General features: G+C 41.4%; 1 protein-coding gene across 3 annotated transcripts in view; it reads left to right on the plus strand.

The window, feature by feature from the left end:
* Positions 1-26,319, plus strand: part of LOC120731723 (retinoic acid receptor gamma-A-like) — a 46,364-nt gene continuing 20,045 nt past the window's right edge. The window contains exons 1-3 of one of the 3 annotated variants that reach the window (XM_040028899.1): positions 8,815-9,025; positions 10,419-10,459; positions 20,339-20,701. In XM_040028899.1, the coding sequence (XP_039884833.1) occupies positions 20,533-20,701 (169 nt within the window). In that variant the 5' untranslated portion in view covers positions 8,815-9,025; positions 10,419-10,459; positions 20,339-20,532. Of the gene's footprint in view, positions 122-8,814; positions 9,026-10,418; positions 10,460-20,338; positions 20,702-26,319 lie in introns of those variants that run through there. The other 2 variants (XM_040028900.1, XM_040028897.1) reach the window with 2 other exon arrangements.

Consider the following 26,319-nt stretch of genomic DNA (forward strand, 5'->3'; position numbering starts at 1 on the left):
GAGTGGCAGTGACTTTCATGTTAAGGCCCAAAATGTCCTGCAGCAGTTTCCTTTTTGATGGCTATCACAGTCAAGAGAGCCATCAGTGATGGAGATTTGTTTCCCCTGCAGGGGATGAGAGGTGAGTTTAAAGGTACTCACTGTAAATTAAAGAGTTTTGAAATACTTTTTGCAACGTAAACAAAGCCATTCAGAAGAAAGTGAAGTAATAACTGCAGTATATAACAACTTTACCTTCAAACAACAGTGCTAACATTAACAGTGTGATGGATTGTAAATAAAATAATATTTTTTTGTGATGTAATAAGTGGTTTTCTCAGGTTCAGACTTTACTAATCTGAAGTGTCAATATCAAATTGAGGACAGAAGAAGGGCAGAGTTTGAAGGCACTGCAGTTCATGTAGCCGATGTGCACAGCAGAAGAAGAAGTGTCTGGCAGTTTAAATCAGCCAATAAAAAGCAGTTAGGTAAACTCGTTTTGTATATCAGGTTGTGCTGTGCAGTGAAGTGGTTTAATTTAAACTGAAATATATTTAGCTACAACTGGTGGAAAATTTGAGGGGAATTTCGGGAACAGCTAATAAAAGAGAGTAAACATGCCGATAAAGAGCAGCGGTACACTGGAAGAATGATCGTTAGCTTCATTTGGGCCCATATAGGTCCTTAGGACACTCTAAGCAGCATCCAGGGTAACTAATAAACAGTACCTGGAAAACAAAGTTTAATATTATGACAGCAGTAACAGTCTACGTGTGATACTTGCCCCTGTTTACCCTCCAGAGGGGATACATTTTGTGACAGGCAGACAGGCACTGCAGTAGGCAGCCAAGATCTGCGGAGATCTGTTGACAAGCGGCTTCTTGTGAAGAGGTGCCAAATTATCCTGAGGGGGACATCCAATGCCACTGTATCCAAGCAGTTTAATGCATTTACCTTTGTTTCAGTACACAGCGAAGAAAGTTGATTGCTGCTGCTGATGATGATAAGGCCAAAAAAAAGACCAAAAAAGAAACTAAAGGAATCTTCTGAACTCATTTAACCTTTAGTGTAATATTAGTTAATTACTTTGCAGACTAGTGGAGTATTTACTTATACTTTTATCACAAACTCTATGAAAAAAATGTGAGCATGAGACCCACGGCTGTAGATTTTTACAGCATCCAGTTTCCAGTGAATGGAAATCCTACGTTGCTGTGTCAGATCCATATATCCATATATGTTTACAACAGTCAGCCACTGATCATTGCATCCTCCAGTATAATTTAGACAGCGACAAGGTGTAAATGGTAAGCAGGCAGTGTTATTACAGAAGGTCTGAGGAATATTTAACAGAAGAATATGTACCTTTCAACCCTGGTACTGGAGCTCCCATTTGTTCATCATGTGTTGAAGTGAACTGTCACAGGCTGTGCAAGAAACTTGCAGTCATGTGAAAAAGAAAGTTTTTCACATGACTCTGTGTAGTCCTGTGAAAAACTGAGTACACCCCATGATTCAGTAGCTCGTAGAACCACAGTCAGCAGCAATAACTTGAAGTAATCGTTATCTGTACGGCTTAATCAGGAGACCCTCTCCTCTTCACAGCGTTGCCTGGGTTCATTTGTTTATGCACAGCTCTCCTAAGCTCCCGACACAGTATTTCAGTCAGGTTGAGGTCTGGACTTTGACTGAGCCATTGCAACACCTTGATTCTGTTTTTCAACCACTGTGTTGTAAGTTTGATGCTGTTCAAAAAGTGGTGCGTACAAACGTTTCACACACCAATCAGTTGCTTGTCAATATTTTCATACCTGAATTTGTTTACCTGAAATATTGAAGGCCTGGCTGTCTGCTACTGCTACCACTACTACTACTACTACTACTACTACTGATAATAATAATAATAATAAAAACAAGTATTATTATTATTATTATTGTTGTTATTATTGCCCTTTTATCATTAGTTATAGTTTTCCAGAATGCAATGAGCCACAAAATGATCAGAATTACAATTATATGAATAAATAAATAAATTGCACGCAAAGCAAACTAACTACTAAATAGTTGAATTTCAGTATTCTTTATCTACCTTATTTCAAAATATGTTATATTTCATTACAAATGACTTTTATCATTGCTGGATGTCATCACATACCGGCCTAATTTCTTAGTCCTAACCTCATGGATGCTGAAGAATCCGGATGTTTGGGGGGTGGTCCGTGTGCATTTTGTGTTATTTGTTTTCTCATCTGACAGATCACATGATCCTTGCCCTCCACTTGTTTCCTACATTCTCTTGTAGTCGTTTTTCATATAATCTTTGATATTCAAACTTTTTTTTATTTATTTATGGGTTTTTTACCTGAGCCACAGCGAGTATCTCAGGGGAAATCAATATTCCGAAACTTCATTATTCCAGCTGGAGTCTCGCTTGTTGTTTTTTGGGGGTTATTGTTTACTTGTTTGTTTACTAAACTTTCTTCACTCCGGTGGAAACATTTAAGGAAGCTGTGTGTATGTTTTGGGTTCCTCTTTGGACAGAATCGTTTAGGTTTCTTCAGTTGGACTTTCTCTTGTCTCTTATAAGATAGGCATGTTTGCTTATATAAAGAAATAGGGGCGTAGCAGATTGCATACAGACTGCACAAGCCTCTAGGTTCAGAATGACTGTGGTTCACTAACATATGCTGGGTGGTTAGAACAAAATAGGCCGGAGCGCATGTTTCGTAATCTGATGGTGATTTTTGTGTGCAAACTGATATGATTTTGTGCAGGGTAAAAAGATTTCCTCACACATATGAGTAGACGAGGACCGTTCCTTTAGAAGTTGTAGTTTGTTTAGATGCAGACGTCCTAGTCCTGGTAGTTCTTCTAAACACACCATGGATGTGGCTCCTTGGAATTCTGATGATTCTCTGTACAATCAGAGCTTGGGGTAAATTTGCTGGGACGTCTGTTCCTAGGAAGATTGTGGCATTGTGTTAACAAAGACCTGATTTCCAGATTTTTTATAGATATATTTTGGTCAAACCTCCTATGGATCTGGATCAATTAATCAATCAAGCCATCTGATTATCAGCACTTAGTTGCTATTTACCTTTGTCATCCATATGGAAGTAGTAAGGGTGTACGTAATTTTTTGACAGAAGCACAGAGTCCTGTGAACACTTTCTTTTTCACATGATTGTAGGTATCGTTGAACTTGTCGCAATTTAATTTTAATTTAATTTGTCTTTGTGGTAAAAAATCTTAGCAAAACACTTGAAACCAGGGGAAAACATAATCCAGTTACCTCCGGTATAATGTCTTGCTGTAGCTAAGCAATCCATAAAGCCTTTTCCACCTGAAACAAATTGTCTTGCATTGTGCATTAATCAGCCACATTAAAACCATGTTTTATATTGTGTAGGTCCTCCTAGTGTCTTCAAAATACTTACTCTTTAGGGCACAAGGACTTCTGGGGGTCTCCTGTGGTGTCTCAGATATTGGCAGAGTCCTCTGCTGTCCTGCGTGGAGCCTCCATGGATTTGGCTGGTTTCAGTAGATCCCTCAGACGTTGATTGAATTGGGACCTGTGGAGTATGGAGGCTGGGTTAGCACCACGGGCTCTGTCATGTACCTCAAGCCATTCCAGAGCTCTGTAGCAGGGGGGTGTGTACCTGTTGTGGTAGGCTCCTGTGATCTGAGAACATACTTCCATGGTCTATACTGACTGTGATTAAAATGGGGTTACATGTCCCACATACATAAATACCATAACCAAAGATTTCCCAGCAGAATGTTACATTGTAACCAAGTGATTAGTGTTATTTACATCACCTGCCTGTCAGTGGTTTTAATGTTACGCCTGATGGTGTGCATAGGTGTATGTTCAGTTTTTGTGTACTGTCTCATTTTAGTACTATCTACAGGCTGAAGCTTTTTTTCTTCAGCACTCCTGAGGGAGCTGCTATGTTGACACCACCTGAACTGGAAGAAAAAAATTTGATTTCTATTCAGACTCGGACAGAGAATATTGCAGGAGCCACCCTAGCACTTCTCCCAGTGTGGTTCTCCTCCTCTTGCCCCCTCCTCCACCAATTATCCATCTTAATTTCTTCCTCGTCCAATCATCTCATTTTCACGGTGCTGCGCCCTCCAATCAGCATCTGTCCTGCAGGCAGTAACACTTATACATATCTGCTGTAATTAGACAATCACTTCCACATGTGGCTCAAACTTCTTCAAACCACTCAATCCCTACCTCACCCTCCCATCCGCCCACTGTCTCCTTTTTCCTCCCTCTGTTTTTCTTATTTCCCTGTCTCACACTCCACTACCCTCTGTGTGCCCCTGTTCACTTTTTCTCTCTCCCTCCTTCTCCTTTCTTTCTGATTGAATTACCATAAGTGCAGGTCTTGGCCAAAATATGCCAGCTTGTTCTGATTAAAACTGTCCTTGTTATACCAGAGACTCTCCAAATGTCTGTGAGCAGTATGTGTGTGTGTTGGTGTATTTGGGGGTTGGGTTCAGAGAGGGAGTAAAAGTGGATTGGGGGGGGGGGGGGGGGGGGGTGTAGCAGCATATGCAGCATGAGTAGAAAAGAAAAAATGCAGCCAGACAACATTGCATGGTGAAAGATAAAGAAGTCCAAGAACAAGATGGGGACAGAGTGGAAGGAGATGGAGAGGCCATGCTGGAAAGTGGGAACGGAGAGGGAATGAGACGGTAATGGTAGTTGACAGAGTTGGGTTCACAACAGGTTCATGATGACATCATGGTTGAATTTTCGGGGAACATTTATATAGGAAAAACTATTGGATGCACATGTACACCCCGCTTTTTTTCCCCTCGTCTTTTTTTCTCTCTTAGCTTATCCGCTAACACAAATTGTTGCAAACAAGATCAAAAATGCACGTTTGCTCGTTCAAAATGAAATTTTGCCCATATTATTTGAGTATTTCTGTCTCGACTCCGTTCGAACGAGTTTGTTGAACTTCGTGTCCGCCGAATTGACAGCTGCTACCCAGAATGTCACTCCTTTCACCTTTTCTCCCCCAGCAGCCCTTGCTTTCTCTCCTCCTATGCTCCCTCTTTTTTTTCCTTTCCTTTTTTCCCTTTTTTTTCTTTTTTGCCTGCTAGTCTAGCCAACCCTCACCGCTGGTACAGTATGTTCTTTGTGTGTAGGCATGTTTAGCAGTTTGAGAGACAGAAAAGACATAAAGGAGCCTTGGGATCCGAAATGTGTTTATAGTGTATGTGTGGGTGTGATTATATTTGTGTCAGCTCTTTTACTCGCTTGAAGAAAATTAACAGCAGGGTGTTGTGGCGTATTAAAGGTTCTTTGTGTTGTGCGTGCATATTTTCTGCGTGAGCCGTTGCGCCCTTGTTTATTAGTTTGTGGGCACTTGCCAGCGCTGGTGCGAGCGTTGCGCCGTCTTCTGACATTCTCCATACGTGCTTGTGTGTTTGTGTGCCTGGGGAAAGCGAGTGAGCTTGTCATGCGTGCCTGTCATCCTCTGCATGCTTCGCCCTGCGCCACAGTGCTTCACATGACATCAATCTGAGCACAGTGGGATAGTGATCTCATTACCAACAGCCTGTTGCTGATTAAAACCTGTCGTCTGCAACCCCCCCTCCCCTTTCCCTCCTTATCCCTTTCTTTTCTTCTTTCCCCCTCCTTCGCCGCTCTCCTCTGCTTCCTTGTCCTTTGCCTCCCCCCCTCCTGCTTCTTCCACCCCTCAACTCCAGAGTCGCACCATTCTGTGGTTTCTCCACTGCCTGCTGCCAAAAAGGGCCCCATTTCAAGCTCTGCAAAAAGTTATAAGCTCCCCTCATTTTTCCTCTTCAGTTTTGGCCATTTCTTTGTTCTCTCTTCTCTGCTTTACATCTTAAGGCCTTCTTTATCACAGGCTGAACTTCCCCAAAACTTTTACCTGCAGGCCTCAGAGGAAACCCTTCTCACATTTCTAATCCCCTTACTCAGTCAGTCTGCTTTAACAGTGCCACTCGCACTGGAACAAAAGTGAAAATGAAAATGTGTCTTTAACCGTCTCCACTGGTGTGAGTACGCATCAGCACGTGGATACATGTGCAAGAAAGGATGCTCTGTGCAAGTGCTTGAAATTCATAAATACACAAATGTGCCTTTCACACTCAGATGTTATACACTCACCTCGTCTTTGTGCATTTCACTGACACAGAAACACAAACAGCACTAACCTTTCACCTCTCCTCACTGACACCGTTGCTGGGAAGCGTTTCGGAAACTTGATAATTAAAAGAGTGAACCTGGAGTTTGAGATTATAACCGTTCCAGGTTGTTTCTTTCTCAAGTAATTTTTTTTTTAAAAAGGCACAAAGTATAATAGTTAATACAGTAAATGACTATTTTTAAACATGTGTAGATTGTTACCTTTTGGTGTTATAGTCACGGATTCAATAAATACGGTGCTGCAGCTCACTTAGTGGAGAAGGCAGCCTGTATGCATTGATTCCACCCTGGACCGTTTCCCTTGCTGCCTCTCCACTTTCCTGTCTCCTCTTGTTCAATGAATGCCCAAAAAACAAAATAATAATAGTTCCATAAAAATCTGTGTGACACTCTTCTATTGTTTTTTTACATTAAGTTCAAAATAAAAGTGTTGGTGTGACCGAGTGGGCAGCAACATGCGAAAAAAACGTCCTCTATTTGTTCATTAAATCCCAGAAAATCCATTCCAGGTATTTCATTCATTCTACTGTTTAAACACACAAAACATATCTTTACAGATCTCTTTACATATTCCGTTATTCATTTTTCACCGTGGCTTAGGTCTGTTGTTTTCATATCATGTATGAAAAGAGCTCATGATGTACTGACTAATCCAAAACATATTTCTTTAGCCGTCCCCGGTTAGGTAGGGAGTCACCAACACACGCACTGTTCATAAAGTTCTGCATGGCGATAGAAGCACTTCATTCTGAACTGAAATATAACTTGTTTAGCATCAAAGTCTTTTCCAGACTTCCAAACGCTTCCAGGAGGAAACGCAGATGAAAGATTAAACACACAAATCAAAACCGACACCCTCTATCTCCATCTAACCACACCTATTTAATGGCAACCAATCAGTGCAGACACACACACAGGTATCAGGTAATTGACCAAACTGAACCTGCTCTGTACTCAAACAAAAAGTCAACTTTTTTCCTCTCACGTTTTACATTAATGTTAATATTTCATAAACCAAAAGTGAGAGTCTGACTACAAATAAATTTAGGTTATTAACTAAATTAAAGTAAAATTGACTGTGATTAGATTTCTTTTCATTGTACTGTTCTTTACTGTAGTGTGGAGGAACTATTTAATTTTATAGTTGTTTTTTTTATGAAAAAAAGAGTTATGTTAGTCTGATATTATAGATAATAAGTGTAAAAACTTAGGTACACTTATTCAGAGATATTTAGCATGGCACTGAATTACTCGTGTTTAATCAATCTGCTTAAATACTTGGCTGATTAAAATTGGTCAGTCAACCTGAGGGTAAAGCTCCTGTGCTGGAAGTCGACCTGCGCCGCGCTGCTCGCTGTTGCTGTTGTGGACGGGCTTGTAATGAGCCGGCTCACTGCTGAGGCCAGTCAGGCAGACGGTAGCAGACAGTTTTATCTCTGACATGGAGAGGCAGTTAGCTCTGTCCCTCAAGGCCCGTCTGGCCAGGTTTGATCTCATCATGGATCAAATGTATCTCTGTTAAACGTTTCCTTACCCGAAAACGACAGGGCTTATTTGCTTAGGAAAATCCTGTAGGAGGAAAAGACTCCACTTCAACTGAGTTAAAGGTGTGGTAACTGCTAAGAGAATGGCCCTTTGTATTTCTCAAGCTAGGCAAGATGGAAAACAGCTCACAGCATTTGCATTTTTGAGATTTAATGAAAACTGACGTGTATGCCAGGGTTCCCGTGACACTTGGTAAATTTTGCAAATTTTGCATATTTGCACCACTTTAAATGCACAATTGCAATTTTCATTAGTGCGTTGAGGTTTGATTTCCATACTTGTACACAGTTTATCTGTATTATTACTCAATTGCAATCAGTTACATTCTTTTTACTTTAAATGGACATGTTGAATGGAAATCTGAGAATTGGCACTACTAGTATCGCATTTGACGGTTTTAAACTATTGTTCCCATCACCCTGAGTCACAGGGATGCTAGGGTTTATTTCTATCCCATCAGGAACATTTAGTCACAATAACCCACTGAGTAGCCCTCGATTGGCTCGAGGCCCCCGGACTCCCACATTGGCCGGCCGGAGTCCCAAAGTCAAGGCATTGTAAACATGGAGCAAATGCCAAAAACTGACACCGATATCCCCAAAGGTGTGCAGCCCTCTGCGGCGTGTGTGTGTTTGTGTATGTCTGTGAGTTAGTCACTGTTTCACAAGGGCGGCTGTACGTACACACACGCGCCGCTCTCTCGCACGTACGTGTGTTGGTTTAGGTCTATCTTTGGATGGCGAGGAAAGGATGAACAAATTTAGAAATTCAAAACAAACGGCCACACAGTTGAAGTCTAACAAAAAGAGTGTTGACTGACAGTATGCGGTAGATGGAGTGAAGGTAAAGAGAGAGACACAGACTTTGAGACAAAGAAAGAGAGGGGTGGGGGTAAGAGGTGGCGGTGGTGTTGGTGGGGGTGGTGGGGGTTCAGCAAGTTGAAACCTAAGATTTTTAGACCCTGTTTTCCCTGCCTTCGGGCATTCTGTGGCTGGTAAAAAATGTGCTGTATATTTGAAGTGTTGGATCACGTGACAGAGGCAGGGTTTGTGAATCAAAGTACACAATGATTTCAGGAGGAGAGAGAGCGAGAGAGAGGGTGTATGTTGGTGAAAGAGAAAGAGAGAGAGAGAGAGACGGGAAAGGGAGAGGTAGGAGGAATGCAACAGGCTGAGCTCAAACGTTGCTGCGAGAGCGACTTCTGACTGACAAACTCAACAACTACACCTCCTCGGCTCATTTCTCCACTGACTTACAAACCACTCTTCTGTGTGGCTTTCCTTCTCTGACCCCCCTCTCCCCGGTCTGGTAAGTTTGCTTTTCAGTCTTACTTTCCTTATAAGTTAATTCAAGTTGGCGGTTTGCAAGAGAAAGAAGACAGACAGAGGACATGTCAGAGCATGAGTGAGATGTGTTCGTGTTTCTCTTGTCTCTCTCCCTCTCTTTCTCAGTGTGTGTGTGTTTCTGGGGCAGCATGAGTGGGGAGATTGAGTTTCCCGAGGACAGCTTTAATTGAGAACAGAGCTTTTGAGAGAAGGAGAAAGAACAACAGAAACAGCTCGGGAAGCGAATGAAAGCTGATCGGCACTTGCGCGTGCTCTCCGTTTCAGATGATGAATACTTCTGTAAATCTTTGTGTCCGTGTGCGTCCGTCCTCATTTGTTTTGCCCTCGAATGAGTGTACAGCTCTGCGGTTAATTCCCGACTTCCCAAACTCTGATTCACGGTTGTTGAAATCACGATCTTGGAAAGGAAATCAGCTGAAATGGATGTTGAAATTCCCCCAGAATTTTCAAGGATGGCACAGTTCCCATACAGCGCATTACATGCTGCATACATCAGATATGGGGGTATTACACAAGCTTCCTAACTATCAGACGCACTTCCAGCAACAGAAGAAGTGGCTTCTACACCCTGCAGGCCCCTACAGCCGACAGCCTGACTGTCAGAGTTGACGGATCATTCCATCAACATCACAAATGGCCGAGGAGGTCTAGACTACCTGAGTGTGTACACACACAGCCACTCATCCCCTGCTGAAGGTTATATAAACAGGTTCCCATCCACACAATTATATTAGTTGGATGGAAACATTGAAATCAGTTACTCCGGATATCACAAGACAGTCTGGTGTGCGTCTGATCACCACTCCTGCTTTGCATTATCTGTGTGTGTGTGAGAGAGAAAGTGTGCATGTATGTGTGAATAAGCTTAGTGATGGCCACATATTGAAACACAAGCTCTTTTTGTGCACTCTGAATCATTCCAAATAGCATCCTTTGTGCGACATGTGCTATATAAATACAGATGCATTGCTTGATTGATGATCGTGATTAAGATGTTATTTGCATGCTGAGTGCCTCTTCCCAGCTGAGCTGAGCTTTCCTGCATCTGTCTCCTAACACTACACTGAGGGGAGTGCTCGCACCGTGCAATGCGAGGCCTCACCATGAGCTCCTCTAGCAAACTCTCGACAAATCTATTCCAGATTCATTTTCCTTAATGTCGGGAGGAATGTTCATCAGCATGTCCGGAGGAAAAGTGCAGGAGTCTACAAATAGGACATAAACAACTGGGTGTAAAATGATGCATATTATATTAGAGCGATCACAAGGTGGAGAACGGTTGAGAGACTCACTGAATATGGCTTCTCTTCTCTTCACCTTTCTTTTCATCAGTTGTTCATTTTCTCTCTTGGCAGATCTCTGTAGAGTGCCGGCTATTGAGCGCCGCTAACTCCAGGTTGGCTCTCTTCAGCATTTGAGGTTTAATATTTATGATCTATCTGCAGTTGGTTAGGCCTTGTTTGTTTAATTGTTTTAAAAGCTGCTAGAGACGATATTTGTTTGCTTGCATGTGCATGTGTTTGGGTGTGTTAGATAAAACGCGTTTAACTGCATTGCAATCTCATCATTGTTCTGTACAAGACTGACAGCCCCTCAGGCTGAGAAGGATGTCTGGCTCCTCTCTCTTTCTCTCTTTTATTCCCTCTGTCTCACTGACTTCTTTCTCCTTTATTTCGTCTCCCTTACACAGCTTCCATCTTTCTTTTTTTTCTTATCCATGTCAGCTGAGTTTCATTTTATATGGGTTGCTCTCTTGGTTACTACATATAAATGGAAACTTGGAACTTCCAGAACAAAGAAGCGAGTGCTTGCTACTTGCTTTTGAGAGTGGAGGACACAAATGTTTTCTTGTTCCTCAGAATTACATATTGTCCACAGAGTTATTTAGAGAGATTTTGGTGAGAGTGCACTAGCTGTGGATCGCTGTAACGTTCCCAATTGGCTTCAGAGATTTGGACGTAACTTGTAACATTCATTGTTGCTTTCGCTGCACTTTTCCCCCCAAACAAGGCTCAATGTGTCTCACTGTGCCTAAAGAGCATCTCAGTGTTTTTAATCATGGCCCAGGGCTGCTCTTCAGCACAGGCTATGGCTTTAAACGCTCTTCTAATCCTCTCTGTGGTGGAACAGCGAGAAACAGACTGAGGATGTGTATGTGTGTGTTTGTGTGTTTCACATTTGACTTTAATACTAAGTGAAAAGCTGCCTACTGAACGCCTCAGTAAGGTCTGACCCACGACTGAGCTGCTGAGCCTCAAGCAACAGGAGCTGACCCCAGCGCCAACATGGAGAGCCTCAGTAGCCCACAGGGTACCTTCACATAATGACAACATTGTGCCATTTACGAAACATTACTATCACTAGCATCATCCCAATTAGCGCCGCTAACACAGAATTGCCTCCTTGTTATTCCAAGTCATGCCACGTCTCGTCTTTTAAATGTGTTCACCAAAGTGAAGCTAAGAATTACAGTCAGTTCACATTTTTTGGCAAGTTCGCATAGTAGCATCACAGGATCAGTGTTTTGTCTGCTGAGATTTATTTTGATTCAATTCGATTCACATGGGCCTAGAGATCAGTTGGCAACCACCTTGCAACCACTGGTGGGCAGGGAAAAACAACCTGCAACTCATTGGTGAAATTAGTTGCAGAGGCATAAGTTGTTGCACTTAAAACCACCTTGCTATTCCTCCTCTTTGTTTTGTTTGCTAACAGTTTGCCATAGTCATCACTATGAACCTGTAAAGAGTGTGATGGAAATGAGAAACCGTGACCGTTTGACCTGTTGCATATGTATTTCTGGGAGTTCCTTTCTCAAGGCATAAATATAGGGAGGTGAATGATTAAATCTAGATTGCAATCAGATTTAGTAACATTTGCAACCTGCAATTTGTTGCTAATTGCGCCTGTGTTTAGAAAACAGCGCAACTTTTGTAAATCACCCATAAAACTAGCCGCACCTATGAGCGCTATCTGAGGATTGCACTCGCACACTATGTTTCCCCATTTAGAAAATCTTGCACTCCAGAACTTGTTGATTTCAGCAGTAAAGCACAACTTTTACTTTGAAGCCAAACGTCTTTTCTAAATTTCACTACAACTTGGTTGTTAATCCTATGCAATGCGAGTGTGCAGCCAACCGGATTTGAGTCTTTGGCGAGCAGATTCTGGCCCTTGGGCCTTATGTTTGACACCCCTGCTGTAATAAGATGGATGTGTTGCAAAGATTCGGAAGGATATTTATCAGTAACAATACTTGAAAAATAGCTATGAAATAGTATCTTGATACCTAATATTTACATTCGAGTGTACAGTGTCGACGAAGCGAACGACATAATTGCGTGCATAAATTGAAAATATGTGTTCCCCACAGCCAGATTATAAGATGGCTGTCAGACACTGATGGTTTATGGCAAAGCAGTATTTGTACTCCTCAAAAGACATTTTTATATGTCAGTTTGACATAAAATATAGTACGGTCATTTGTTGGAAAATCTAATTACGCTGTTTATGGGTGATGGTGCCTGTTTTTTCTCCTCTGTAATGGTGTTTGTGTGTCAGTGTATGCATTTTCTACTCGCCCCGTCCAGCATAGCTCATGTCTGACTGACTGCACTCACTAAGCCAGATTAGTTTGTGGTTTATGGTTTACAGCTAATTGTCCCCGCTGAAGTCATGTTTTTCCTTGCATTTGGCTGTTTTTCGGGGGACTTTTCAACCTTTGTGTCCGCTCACACTCAGCAGAGTTTGGGCTCTTTATTTCCTTACCGTCTCCATCGATACATCTGTATCTATGGTTCACTTTCAACAAAACCTTTCTCTGCATTTGTTTCCATTAGAAATTCCTCTCTAGCCTGTAAGCACATTTTTAGTCTGCACGCCAAAAGAAGCTGAATACATAGAATACTGTTTGCTTGATCTTACAGTGACAATGGCGAGTAGATTACAGAAAGAGAGAGGGGGACAGATGCAGATAAGCAAAGCTCAGATCCACAAAAGAACTACACAAGAATAAGCCTGTAGCACTTTACCATTGAATATCTGCCTATTTTCCAGCTGACGCACATCGCCCTGGATTGAACTACACTTGATGCTTTGAAAAAAAGAATGACTAAATGGTTGGGTAGAGTGAGACCATCTTTTGAACTTAATAAAACCAAAACAAAAAAAAAATTGAAGTGAAGAAACGTCCGTTTTGAGTTTGAGTGACCTTTTTCTCAGCCCGACAGACCAGAGCGTTTCGTTGGCCTCGATGTTGGAGCGGAGCGCGTTCCAGTAGTCGTAAAAGCGAGGAAAACAGGATTTGCTTTGCTGCTAAGCAAAGTATAGCCATCCATGCATCACTAGCAATGCACCGCGATGCTGTTCACATGTGCTGCCGCCATCTTGGATTGTTTAGCCGAGGTCGACGGGGCCGCTTCGACTTTTTGCGTTGGAATTCTGACTTGAAGGGGCGTTTCAGTTAAAAATTCCAGCCAAGGACTCAGAAATTCCAACTTCCAACGTTTATGTGTTTAATATCAGATAAACTATGTTTTGTAAACGCTTGAAACATTGTCACACTTTGCATAATCAATAAACAGAAAACGCTGTTGTGTAATGCATCAAATGTGCCAACACTGAGCGCTTATTCACTACTTGATCAAATACAATAGGGGCATCGGTGATGTGGAGCAGAGCATTCATTGTGTGCGGCTCCAGTTTGTAGTAGCTGGATCTCCTCCAAGCATGAGCTCTGTGTCACCTCTGTGCTCCACCCAGACAGCAACACGCGTTTACATGACCGAGCCTGTTAGTACAAAATCTTAAGATTTACCTTGTAAAACTGGTCATATATTCCTTAATTCAGTAAACTTCCATGTATGCAAAGTTCCCTGAATTTTTCAAACCTCAGACAATATCAAATTTCCCCCCCCGGCACAAGAGCTCTGTGATGGTTTTGCCACAGATACAAATGCAGTGTTTACCTCATGTAGTTAAAAGCATGAAGAGCAACGTTCAACAAAACAGTACACAGAGACTGGAAACAACCTCTCTGTGGTCACTCTTTCCACACTGCATCACTGGCACACAAAAAACTGCCTAACCGTATTCCAGATCATCCTTACAAGGAGAAACCCAGCTCACCCTAAATGCGGTGATATTCTAAGAGCAGTAAGGCTTTGCGATTTAAGAATCAAAGGATCAAACTCTAAGCTGTGCTTGGATTCAGGGTGGCTGATGATCCGACCTTAGCTCCTTAACGCCTGGTCTGCATATTGATATATGAGGTTTTTGGGAACTCCATTTTTTAATTCATTATAGAGATACGACATCATTCATCATCAGAGAGAATAAAAATCATCATCTCAGTATAAAAAATAATAATCACAGTCTAAATATAAGGGCTCACAAATGTCAGCAGATTCCCGGAGGGAGATAGCTGAAACTACTGAAATGGATGTGAGGGAAAGTGGAAAAACCTGAGGGACAATTATGTTCGCCACAAAAAAGAGCCGGGAACCTGGAGGGAAAAAAGTCCCAGCATTTTATTTTTTTCCGTCGCCACATATGAACAGGACCACAGGAACTAACGCACACACAAGCATAAATGTGGGCAACGATGTTTTTTCAGTTTCGTTTCTTTTATGTAATTGGCCTATTTAAAAATCATGTTATAAATGTTACATGTGTGCATGATACACGAGCTTTCGCACATACTGTAGGTTTGTGTGGAGCTTATTTTTCTGGTGTGATGCTGATGTATTGTTTCACAATAGCACACAGCAGAAGTTTTGGATTCTGAGTGATGCTAGTTTTCTTTCTTAGTGTGAGTGCTTTTTCATTTCTGTGGCGCTGTGGCTTTCTGCTGGGACCAGACCTCCAGTCCCTATTGTGGCCAGAGGAGAGGATGTAGTAAATGTTGAGCGAGGATTCAGAGAGGAGTTAGGCTAGAAACATTTTCTGCTACCACTCTTTTCTCAGACACAAAAGTCTTAATTTATCTGTCTAACTGAAAACGTTAAGGCACATCATCTCCGCGCCAACAGAGCTTTTATTGAAGTTGTGACCAAATTGTCAATACGCCAAAGACTGATGATCTGTCACCAGACCAAGGCTATTTCCTGAGGCTGCTACTGCAGTGTTAGCCCGACTCCACCCTGCATAATGTGTTTTTACAGTTTTACAAAACGCCTTGCCACAGAGAAAAAGAAATCATTTGGTAATTTGGCAAAGAAATCATTTTCTTTTAAAGCAATGGTGGAAGCCGAGCTTATTTCCATGCTAAGGTGGATAATTGTAAAAACATGCCCCTTTGTCAGCATGATTCTGTATATTGGCCATTTGTCACCTGTCAAAACAACTTATCAAAACTGTCTGCCTAAATGAACTCTTAAAATAATGACCCTTGTTTTGTTTTTTTTGTGGACAAATGGGACTGTTTAGTCAGTGTGTGGACAGCATTCTGCTGTATCTCTGTGTTCTTATATAGCACCTTTCTGCTCACTTTATGCAACATGTATCATTGACCTATTCACACACACACATTCATACATGCTTTCTGTCTAACATGCACGAGTGTGAATGAGCAACTCGAGGTTCAGTATCTTGCTCAAGGATCCAGGAACTGAACCACCAATCTTCCAATTAGTGGATGACCTGCTCTACCTCCTGAGCCACAAAACTGCAGTTATTCAGTTTTTAGATTTGAATACAGCCAATCACTAGTGCTGCTATTAAGCTTTGTTTACTTTGATTTTGTTTCTTTTTTTTCTTCAGGAGACTTTAAAACAGAGGCTAGGCTGGTTAGAAGCGTAGGATAATAGAAAAAGTAGTTTAAAACACAGTGTGGGTGCAGTTTGAACCCACTTGCCTTTTAATTAAATGGTGGCTGTTATATGGGGTTTTGTGGCTTCCAAACCAAAGAAAATATTGCACTTGTCCTTTTGTTCAGGCGTTTTTGCAGGAACACAGATCTCCATAAAACAACCTGGGGGTGGTTTGTAAACTCTTGTTCAATATAAAAATTTTCAAATGCTGCCAACTGAAAAGAGCACAAGTATTGACAGGGTCCCCTTTCACAGATGATTGGAAGTTTTGTTGGCAAAGTCCTCCAACCATTTGTAGTACCATGCCTACGCATGGCTTGCGTAAGTGTTGCATCTGGTTAGTTAATCCTGGGAAAGGGAGACATTAATAGCATGATGCTTACATGTTAGATTTGGTGAGGCCAACTCCTGAAATGCTAGTCTGTGTGTGTGTGCATGCGTTTGTGTGTGTGTGTGGTTTCATAACTATAACCTCAAGCCGAATTGGGTTGGAAAAACCCATAAAGTTCAGTAACACTTACACCCAGGATAACTGAATCCAGATAATGCTCCTAATAAGAGCTTAAAACATGCTATTCAGAAAGTTGTTTTTTGACTTTCGTCTGTTTACAGCTGAACAAAAGTGTTGCAACACTGCATCAAAGACAATGATGTGGCTCCAGTACGTGTGGTTTGATGGAAGTTAAGAGAAAACAAGCTAATAACACTGCTGGAAACCCCCATCCTTTTTTTCTTTGCAGCAAGTCTGTTTTTTCATCCTCAAAAATCTGGGAGAAAAAAAGCATCAGTTTTATGTGTGTGTGTGCGTGCGTACATGTGTGAGTGTGTGTGTGTCAGCACGACCAGGACCAGATGACCCAGTTTGACCTGACCCAGCCAGGTCTCATAAAAGCAGCGTTTAGGCCAGGAGGCCCGGAGACACAGCGCCACTTTTGTTGGTCTACTGAAGGTGTATTTCCCCCGGAGGCAGAATGAGGGGGCGGGGGTGTCGCTCATTAGAGAGAAAGAAACCAGTCCTTGGCTTGGGCACTCATTATTTCATAGTTTATTAGTGGAAATAAAGTAGTTTCTTTATTTTTATGTATGTTTTCTGCAACCGCTCTGCCCACTTTTTCTTTCCCCCCCTCCCCCCCTCCCCTCCTTCCCCTCCCATACTGCCGTACCACAGTCTGCTCATTTGCTCATTCTGTTATTAATGCCATTTGCAGTATGGCTCTAATTAACAGGACTCTGCTCACTTTTTACACATGGCCTGCCAGATGCTTGAAACTCCCTCATATGCTGCCCCCCCCCCGACACTCTCTCTCTTTCCCTCTTTTCCTTTGTTTCCCTCTTTTTTCCATCTTTTTCCTCGGCTTTCGACACTTGATTTTTTCTTCTTCATCCCAATCCTTTTATACATCTGGCTTTCATAGTACTGATTTCACCCTTTGAAATTGATTGGTTAAAGAGTCAACTCGAAGTTGCTGCATCTGCGATAGGATTCTCTGTCCTATATTTACTACTTCATTCTTCAAGGTCAATTGCCGCTTTCAATGGCGCTTCGGCATGTGTGAATGTTGTGTGTTTTCCACTGATTACTTGCCCATGAACATGATTAAAGTCAAAGAACATCTGTGCGCGCTCGCCATGGCAGCCTGCGTGTCCGTTCTTGACTGTCTCGCCGTGTCCTGCTTTCAGAGAGACATGCGTATGCATAAGTTTTATAAAACGTGGCCATTCCACACCGCGCGTGTAATCCTGCACACTTTGTCCGACCTGTGTTTGACATTCTTTAATCGTCAAACACGAAACGGCTTTGTGAAAAACAGTTGCAGGGACTCTCCCTGACTGGTCCTCACAGTGAAGAAAAAACCACAGCAGAGCCAAGCAGTTACAGAAAATATGTCAATACGGGAAATATGACTTTTAAAACAACACTCACTGCGCTGACTTTGTGGCTTTGTGTGTACGTGTAACGTCTACTGTATGTGTGCGTTTGTGGGAGAAAGTGGACGTAAAAGACTTTTTCCTCTAGTAATCGCACACTGTAGATTAGTTGAATAGTTGGTCCACCCTATTACTGTCAGTGACAGTGAGAAGCACTTTAGTGGTAACACGAATTAAAATCAGTAGCACTACGCTGTGTTTCCCTTTTTAAAGTTGTCAGATAAATCGTTCAGACCGCCACTTCCCGTGAATCTATAATCAGTAATAACAAAGTTAAACCATATTTTTAATACCTTTCACGTTTCTTTTACAAAAGTATTTAGTACCTCTTTATTCAATACTTTGTAGAGGCCCCTTTGGCAGCTGATGCAACTTTTGAGTGTTTTTGGTTTCTGCAAGCTATGCGCATCTAAATTTGGGCAGTTTGTTCCGTTCCTCCTGCCAGATCCTCTGAGGCACCATCAGATTGGTTGGGAAGCATCAGTGAGTGCTTTGGCCGGGCTGCTGCTAAAGGACACTCAAACACTATCAGCCAACCTATAAGTGACTCCAGGGTTGTTGAGGTTGTGTACTTTGGGTCGAAATTGAACTGAAAGGTGAGCTGTTTCCTAGTCTCACCTTGGAACCGGGTTTTCTTCAAGTGTCTTTCTGTATGTCCCTGCTGCTGAAAATAACCCTCTCATAGCATGATGCTACAACCACCATGCTTCCCTCTAAAAGGCAGGGGTCACCAGTGGACCACGCACAGTCCACTTTGATCTGTAGATGATCTGAGCAGGAAAGAATCGCTCCCCTTTCCCATCTTCTTTCCAACTACTGTCATTACTAAAAAATACTTCTATTATAACACCAAAGAATTGTGTCATAATGTTGAATTGTGTCATCATGGCTCCTGGGCCAATAGGTGTTGCATTCTTCTTAGTATATATATATATATATATATATATATATATATATATATATATATATATACACATATATATATATATATAAAATAAAATAAAAAACACGTTGCAAACTTTCAAATGGGCATCATTAGACCTAGTTTTGGTCCACTGGCCATATGTTTGACACCTATGAGCCAGGTGAGGACCACACAGATAGTGTTTAGAGAGGTCAGTGTTCACTCATCACGCTTTCTTTTCTTTTTTTCTCATAAATGCTGTTTAGCAAATACCAAGCTGGTTTCTCTCTGCCATAAAGACATGATTGATAGAGCACAATTGAAAAGGTCGTCCTTCCAGCAGCTTCTCTGCAGAGGCCGTCTGAAGGCCGTTAGTTTTCTGACCACCTCTGGCAGAGAAGCCTTCTAGCTCAGTTACTTGGTTTGACCAGTTTGATCATATATGACTTTCCACACCTTTAAGAGTTCCTTGGATTTTGTACTGTGAACGATTAAAGCATACATCCAAAAGATGTGTGCCGCACAGCTTCCATGGCAGCTGCTATTTTTAGCTTGCTCCCGAGAAGTCCCCTTGACCATTTACACCGCGCAACTCTGCAATTTTCGTTCTTTCAAACTGATCCAAATTTAACATGAAGTAACATCGTTAGTGATGACAGCGCACTAGCTGACCAACCTTTTGATCACACCTTTCTCTCTGTAGACATACAGACAGATAGATCGATCAAGACATGACTTGCTTTTGAAGACGAAGCGCTGATACATCCTCTTTGTTTTTTGTTGTTACTTAGAACTAAGTGTGCGTATCTGCTGAATCAGAGCGTTAGTCATACAGTTGTAGTTCAGTGTAGGACATTTGTAAATTCATAATTCTCTCACTGTGCCTCTCACCCACCCTGGGTGTTGGATTCCCATGCTGAAGCAGGCCCAAAACAACAAGACATTCTTTGGCCGAGCTGTATTTACCACAGCCCAACCACAAAGACTTAAGCTCCACCCACTCATGAAATCAGTGAAGGGGATGGGAGTCATAGAGTAAGATGATATGAGGGCTGCCCTAATTTAACTTTTTGGATGGGCCGCAGTGTTAATCCTGAGAGACGGTTAAAGGTGAGAAAAGTTGCACTCATTGAGCACCTTGAAGGCAGTGGAGGAAAACTGTCTTTCTTTTGCTTTTTTCCGTTAAAATGTGAATGAGTTATTATGTGTGTGCATGTGTGTGTGTGTTCCTGTAAAGGGTTAACTTTACCCATGTTGTAGCTGGCCGCTCTCGGGCAGGCTGGCAGGAGTCAGGCTGGCAAGGGAAACAGAGAGACCCTTTATAGTACAGTTCTGCTGATTTAAATCATATGGCATTGCCTAAAATTATTGCACTACTTGGAAGACAGACAAAAAGAAGGATGAAAGTTTTGTACTCTCCTCTGCTTCAGCTCTCGCAACTGCTTCTTCGACACTTCTGTTTCATTTTCTACATCTTTCTCTAATTTGGCTTCGTGCTTTTTTAGGTATCTCAGGTTTGTGCTCAAAGTTAAAGATTTATGAATGAATTGATGGGATTGTTAAAATTTTAGGTGAGTTTAAAGTTAATAGGCATATTTAGCCATTCTTTCTTCTCTTCTCTCCTTCTCTACAGAGTCTGGACCCGGCCAGGTTTTGGTTGCTTGCTTTCATCCCTCTTACCTCTCTGTGAGTGCAGACGGGCCCGCAGCTTTGAGGGGCTGAATGGCATTAGTCTGTTTCAAGCTCAGCAGAGGCTCCTGACGAGGAAGAAGAAACGGCATAAAAATTCTGAGAAACGTCATCTAAACCACGACTGTACTTGTCACGATGGCGGCCAACAGAGAGCACCAAGTGCGTCACATGACGGGTTACCCTCGTGCCATGTACCCCTTCACCTTTAACTCCATGCGGAGCCACTCCCCCTTTGACCTGCTGGCCAGTAGTCACCTTTTTGGCCGTTTCGGCGCAGACCTCCCCAAAGAGATGGCTGCATTGTGTAAGTATCAAAGTTTACTATAATTGTTATATGTTGCTCTGAAGATGTGTATTATTGGCAGTTTGAAGCAGTTCATGTGTCCATTATGTTTCTTTAAGCATTTTTTAAAATTGTTTGTATGAGAACCGTGATGTAACTGGTTACTTCACTTATCCTTAAAGCACCACATCATATTTAACTGTCTTAAAAATGCCACAGTGTCACATAATAACAACGGTTTAAACTAGTGTAAAGTTCAGTCAGGAGGCAAGAAATCAGAATCTCACACCCCTACACATGACAAGACAGTGTGTCCAATGTCTGTCTCCTGACCACTGCTTTTCGGTGTAAGACATTAGAGACTCCACAGTTTTGTAAAAAAGTCTTTAGGGCCAATTTGAGGTTATAATAAGGCTTTAGATCATGCACTGCTGAAGAGAAGAGAAGAGAGTTTTTTCTTGTTTTGTTTTTAAAAAAAAAAACATTTTTCCATGTGGTAAACCAGGCAGATGAGGGCGGGCTGGAAAAAGGGAAAAGAGTTTCTTACTTGATCCCAGAGTAAGCGGTGCTAGATCGAGAAAAAGTTCACTTTTTGAGTCACAGGGGGTGCTATTGCACTTCACTGTGACTCGATGACACAGAAAGTCGCTCGAAACGCTGAAATGTAAGGTTTGAACAAAGACAGATGCTAACCGTTGATTTAAAGGATGAAAGCACTTAATCTGCTTCTTCTGCAACATACTTTTTGTTGAAAAGGACTTTTATAATAATAATAATGATGGATTGGATTTATATAGCGCTTTTCAAGGCACCCAAAGCGCTTTACAATACCACTATTCATTCACTCTCTCATTCATACACTGGTGGAGGCAGCTACAGTTGTAGCCACAGCTGCCCTGGGGCAGACTGACAGAAGCGAGGCTGCCATATCGCGCCATCGGCCCCTCTGGCCAACACCAGTAGGCAAGTAGGGTAAAGTGTCTTGCCCAGGGACACAACGACCAGGACAGAGAGCCCAGGGATCGAACCGGCGACCTTCCGGTTACAGATGCGATTCCCAACCCCCTGAGTCACGGTCGCCCACTTTTGTTATATCCACTTTTGTTATTAGTCACACATTAACAAGCCACAAATACTAAATCTGTGTTTTTGTTGATTAGAAAGCTAACCTTTACAATACACAAAAAAAATGTCTTACCTTAGTTTGATCTCTAGTTGTCTGCAGAGCACGCTGCTCTATCCCTCTGTTTCAACACTGGAAAGCATTTATAGTTACAGTCTCAAATGCCCTGTCAGGCTGACATCAGGTTTATAAAACCCTGCTGAGCACACTTGTCAATCAGTGTGAGTTTGTGTCAGTGTGTGCACAGATGATGTGTTCACTGAGCTGCAGTTATCTGCTGATCTTTAGTCATTTTCTGGAGACTCTCTCTACAAGAGGGAGATCTTCAGGCTAATGGCACTCAGGCTGTGATTACATCTTTGAGATGTCGCCTCTGGGACTGTAACAGATACACAGACAGAGACAGAAAGATTTAAGGGACAGCATGAAATATTCCAGATAGATGATTAGCGTCGCATGAAGCTCAGACAGACTGCCAGGTATGCACACTGTATGTAAATCATTCAAATCATTTTTGATATATTGGTATTTCAAATTTGTTTGCTAGTGTAGAAAAGACAGAGAAGAAAAGGTGTGAAAAAGATCCTGAATAAAATCTAGGATTACAGTTATGTGGCATTATCAGGACTCTATATGTTATTCCTTAAGATTAGAGTTACGTGCACATATCTGTGGTCATTTTAACTTCTGTATAATTTACTACTTCAGCCTCTGTGTGCAAAGTGAAGATTAATATTATGATATTATATTATATATATATATATATTATATATATATATATATTATATATATATTATATATATATATTATATATCATTAATATTATGATATATAATATTACATTAATATTACATTACATATAATATTACATTGTTCAAATACAGTGTTGTGCAAAAATCTTGACTTATCCGTCATCTCTTTATATTTTGCTTGGAAAATGTGAAAGGGATATAAGGATATATAAGGAAAAACAGTTTGCACAGTTCTGACAGGGTTCAAAGTCAATATTTGGTATGACCACCTTTATTCTTCAACATGAATGCTCTTAGTCCAGCTTTCATGTGGTTTCTTTAAGAAACCTTCAGGAATAGTTCTCCAGGCTTTTTGAAGGACATTCCTTTCCTTAATGAAATGTCTTCTTGAAAGCCGTCCTTCCACTGAGACCATCTCTGATGAGGCTTCAGTGAACAGAAGATGGATCAGCTGAAAGGTCACGTGCATCTCTCAGATCCTGTGTAAGGTCTTTGCTGGATTTTTTTCTATTTCTTAAGGACATGAGTTTCAGATTCTGTTCATTTTCTTTAGGTAGGTTTATCCATTTTTAAGGAGACACCACATTGCAATATGCCAAATTTCCCAAGGTGTGTGTTATTGCTGGCATTTTCACGGTTTCAACTAAGGAAATGTGAATAAATGATGTGTTTTTGTGACAGGCTGCTAGTATCAAAGTGCCTTAAGATACAGATTAAAATTGCTTCTAAGTTTCTGCTTTGTACATTTAAGTTATGTGTCTTTTCAATGCTTGAATACATCATTGGCCAGTGTTAAGTGTCTTAACAAGCAGACAATAAAAATTCCTCTGAAATGTTCAGTTACAAGATCTGGAGAAAGAATTAGCAGCAAATGTCCACAGAAAGCCTGGAGAGCTATTCCTCAAGATCACCTAAAAATGACAATAAAGTCTGGCTCCGTGGAAGCAAAATGTGAAGAAATGAATGACACGTGACTTTTTCGCAGTACTGTACATGTCAATACTTGAAAATACAGAATTAAAAAAAAAATGGCTGTAATTAATCTGCAACTGGTATAGTGATATTGTTGTCCAACCCCTCAAATTAAAGCAGAGCTTGTGCTCTTTAAGCCTATATTTGCGATAACTGTAACTTTGATTTGTTTTGACACTCAGTGTCCAAAAGTATTGAATCAAAATGTTTAGTAATGGCGCAACAAAGTAACACAGAATCATTTTAGTCAGAAAATCTGCTTTTGTCTCTGCTGTTTTCTCTTATTAATAGATGGCAGAGTCCTAAAACTGTACTGTAGGTCGCGGGTCAGCACCAAAGATTCAGGAATTACTGGTGTTTGTGTCTTTAACACATTCAACCCCGAGATATAAAACATGTATTTACAGAGCAGAGCATCATCAGCACAGTCATGATTCAATTTGAGGCAAAACTTAGGAAGTAGTATAATTCAAAGGAGGTGAGGAAAATAAAGAGATCACCTGTTCAGTCACCACCTACTCCCCTTTTCCTAACCATATGCACATCATTTGGGTTTTTGTGGAGTAGACTTTATATTTTTATAAAAGCACGAGAAGAAGAAGAACTCAGCTGATAAGCTAATGGCCTCAAGTTTGGCTCTCTATTCTCTCAAAAGTCAGAAATGCTGTTGGCCATGTCGAGGAAATTCTTGGTACGCAACATTTATTTTAAAGGCAGCAAAAAGAGTTGTGCTTGAGTTCGCTCCAAGTCTTTGTGAAGCTCTCACTCTGGTATCGTCTCCTCTCTGTATTGTATTACAAACAAATCGGTGTCTTGGGGCCACGGGCAAAACAGTGTTGAAATGTAAATTTTACGTTTCCACAAAAGATAAAATGCAGAGGAACAAACACTGTAAAGTGCGTGAGTTTCATCATTTAAGTCAGTTTTAGAAGGACACAGAAAATACAAATCCATTCTGTAAACTTTTGTGCTTCACAGAGTTTCACTGACACCCCGCTTTGGTGGGAAATTTCAGGTTTGTTTTGTGCTTCACGTTATCTATGCCTTATATTCTATGTTCAGTGTGCTGACCACAAATATTAAGATGAGTAGAAGTCACATACTTACACTTAACGGTCATTTTGTTAGATACGTGTTTTTAGTTGCTCATTAATGCAAATATCTAATCAGCCAAACACATGACGGCAACGCAATTCATTTAGCCGTGCCGTGGTTGTTAGTGCCAGACTGGCTGGTCTGAGTGTTTCAGAAACTGCTGAGGTACTGGAATTTTCCCACATGAGCATCTCTGGGGTTTACAGAGAATGGTCTAAAAAGAAAAAAATATCCAGTGAGTAGCAGTTTGCTGGGTTAAAGGGCCTTGTTGATGTCAGCGGTCACAGGAGAATGGTAACTGCTTTGAGCTGATAGGGAGGCAACAGTAACTTAAGTAAGTGTTAGTTACAACCAAGGTATACAGAAGAACATGTCTGAATGCACACCATGTCAAACCTTGAAGCAGAATGGCTACAGAAGCAGAAGACCACACAAGGGTCAGCAAAAAACAGAAAACTGAGGTTCACCAAAACTGGACAGCAGAAGATCGGAAAAACATGTATTTTCTTGTCATACTTTTGGGTCAGTTCGCACTTCCACAGCCTACACGAGTATTCTTGCTGACCACGTTTGTCCCTTTATAACCACAGAGTTCCCATCTTCTGGTGGCTGCTTCCAACAGGATAATGTGCCACGTCACAAAGCTCCGATCATCTCAAACTGGTTTCTTGAATATGACATATGAGTTCACTGTACTCAAATAGCCTCCACAGTCGCTGGATCTCAATCCAACAGAATACAATGGGAAATGGGAGATTCACATCATAGATCCGCAGCCAATAAATGTTATTACATGGACCAACATCTCTGAGGAATGTTTCCAGCACCTTGTTGAATCTGTGCCATGAAGAATTAAGGCAATTCTTTAAAAAAAGGGGGGACCTACCCCAGTACTAACAACGTGTAACTAATAAAGTGGCCACTGATTATATTTGTCCAGCGTTATCATGGTTATTCCTCGTCTGTGTTTGGTATACAAAGCAAGCGTGTGCTCGGCATTGCAGGAGGAATTCAGTTATCATCATTATAATTTGGGAAAGGCGTTGACACGTTTCTCCGCCAAGTGAATAAATTGAAAACTAATTGCTTTAACTCTGCAGGTATCCCGTATATAAACAGAGTTTACTGTGGCTGCCTGCCAAGAAGGGTTTCAATAGGAAGAATAACAATGCAGCCAATAAGCCCTTTCTTTACCCTCAAGTGAGGCTACAATAAATTACTTATCTCCCGGTAGTGTAGTAAGTGAATCAAAAGTTTATAAAAAAATGTCTGTGGAAGTTTGAGCGGGATTTGCAAATTAATTCAATCCATGCCCTAATCAGTGTGAGTGGAAAACTGGACTTTGTTTCCTAATGAGATGAAACTCGGAACATCCCTGGAGTTGAAATTAGCGGATATCCACATCAAAAGACCCCTGCTGTGTGTTTAATCATGCTCTGAGTTCTCTCTTCTTCCCCTAATAGCTGGGCAAATTTGGCAAAACACACATGCGACTGATTTTGTCTGAGCCTTTCCTGCTCCTCCTGCTCCGGGTTTCCTAGAAGTTCTGTAAATACATTGCACGGTATCTGGATTTCACGTGGAATATCGATTGACGCCTCTTTTTGTTTTCTGGAGACAAAATTGGTTATGAAAGTCTCGCAGGGAAGTGGCGAACACAATGTACCTTCGTAATTTCTCTACTAGTAACATCTTGT

The sequence above is a fragment of the Simochromis diagramma genome, unplaced genomic scaffold (assembly GCF_900408965.1).
Source record: "Simochromis diagramma unplaced genomic scaffold, fSimDia1.1 OVJJ01000483.1, whole genome shotgun sequence".
In the NCBI taxonomy this organism is placed as follows: Eukaryota; Metazoa; Chordata; class Actinopteri; order Cichliformes; family Cichlidae; genus Simochromis; species Simochromis diagramma.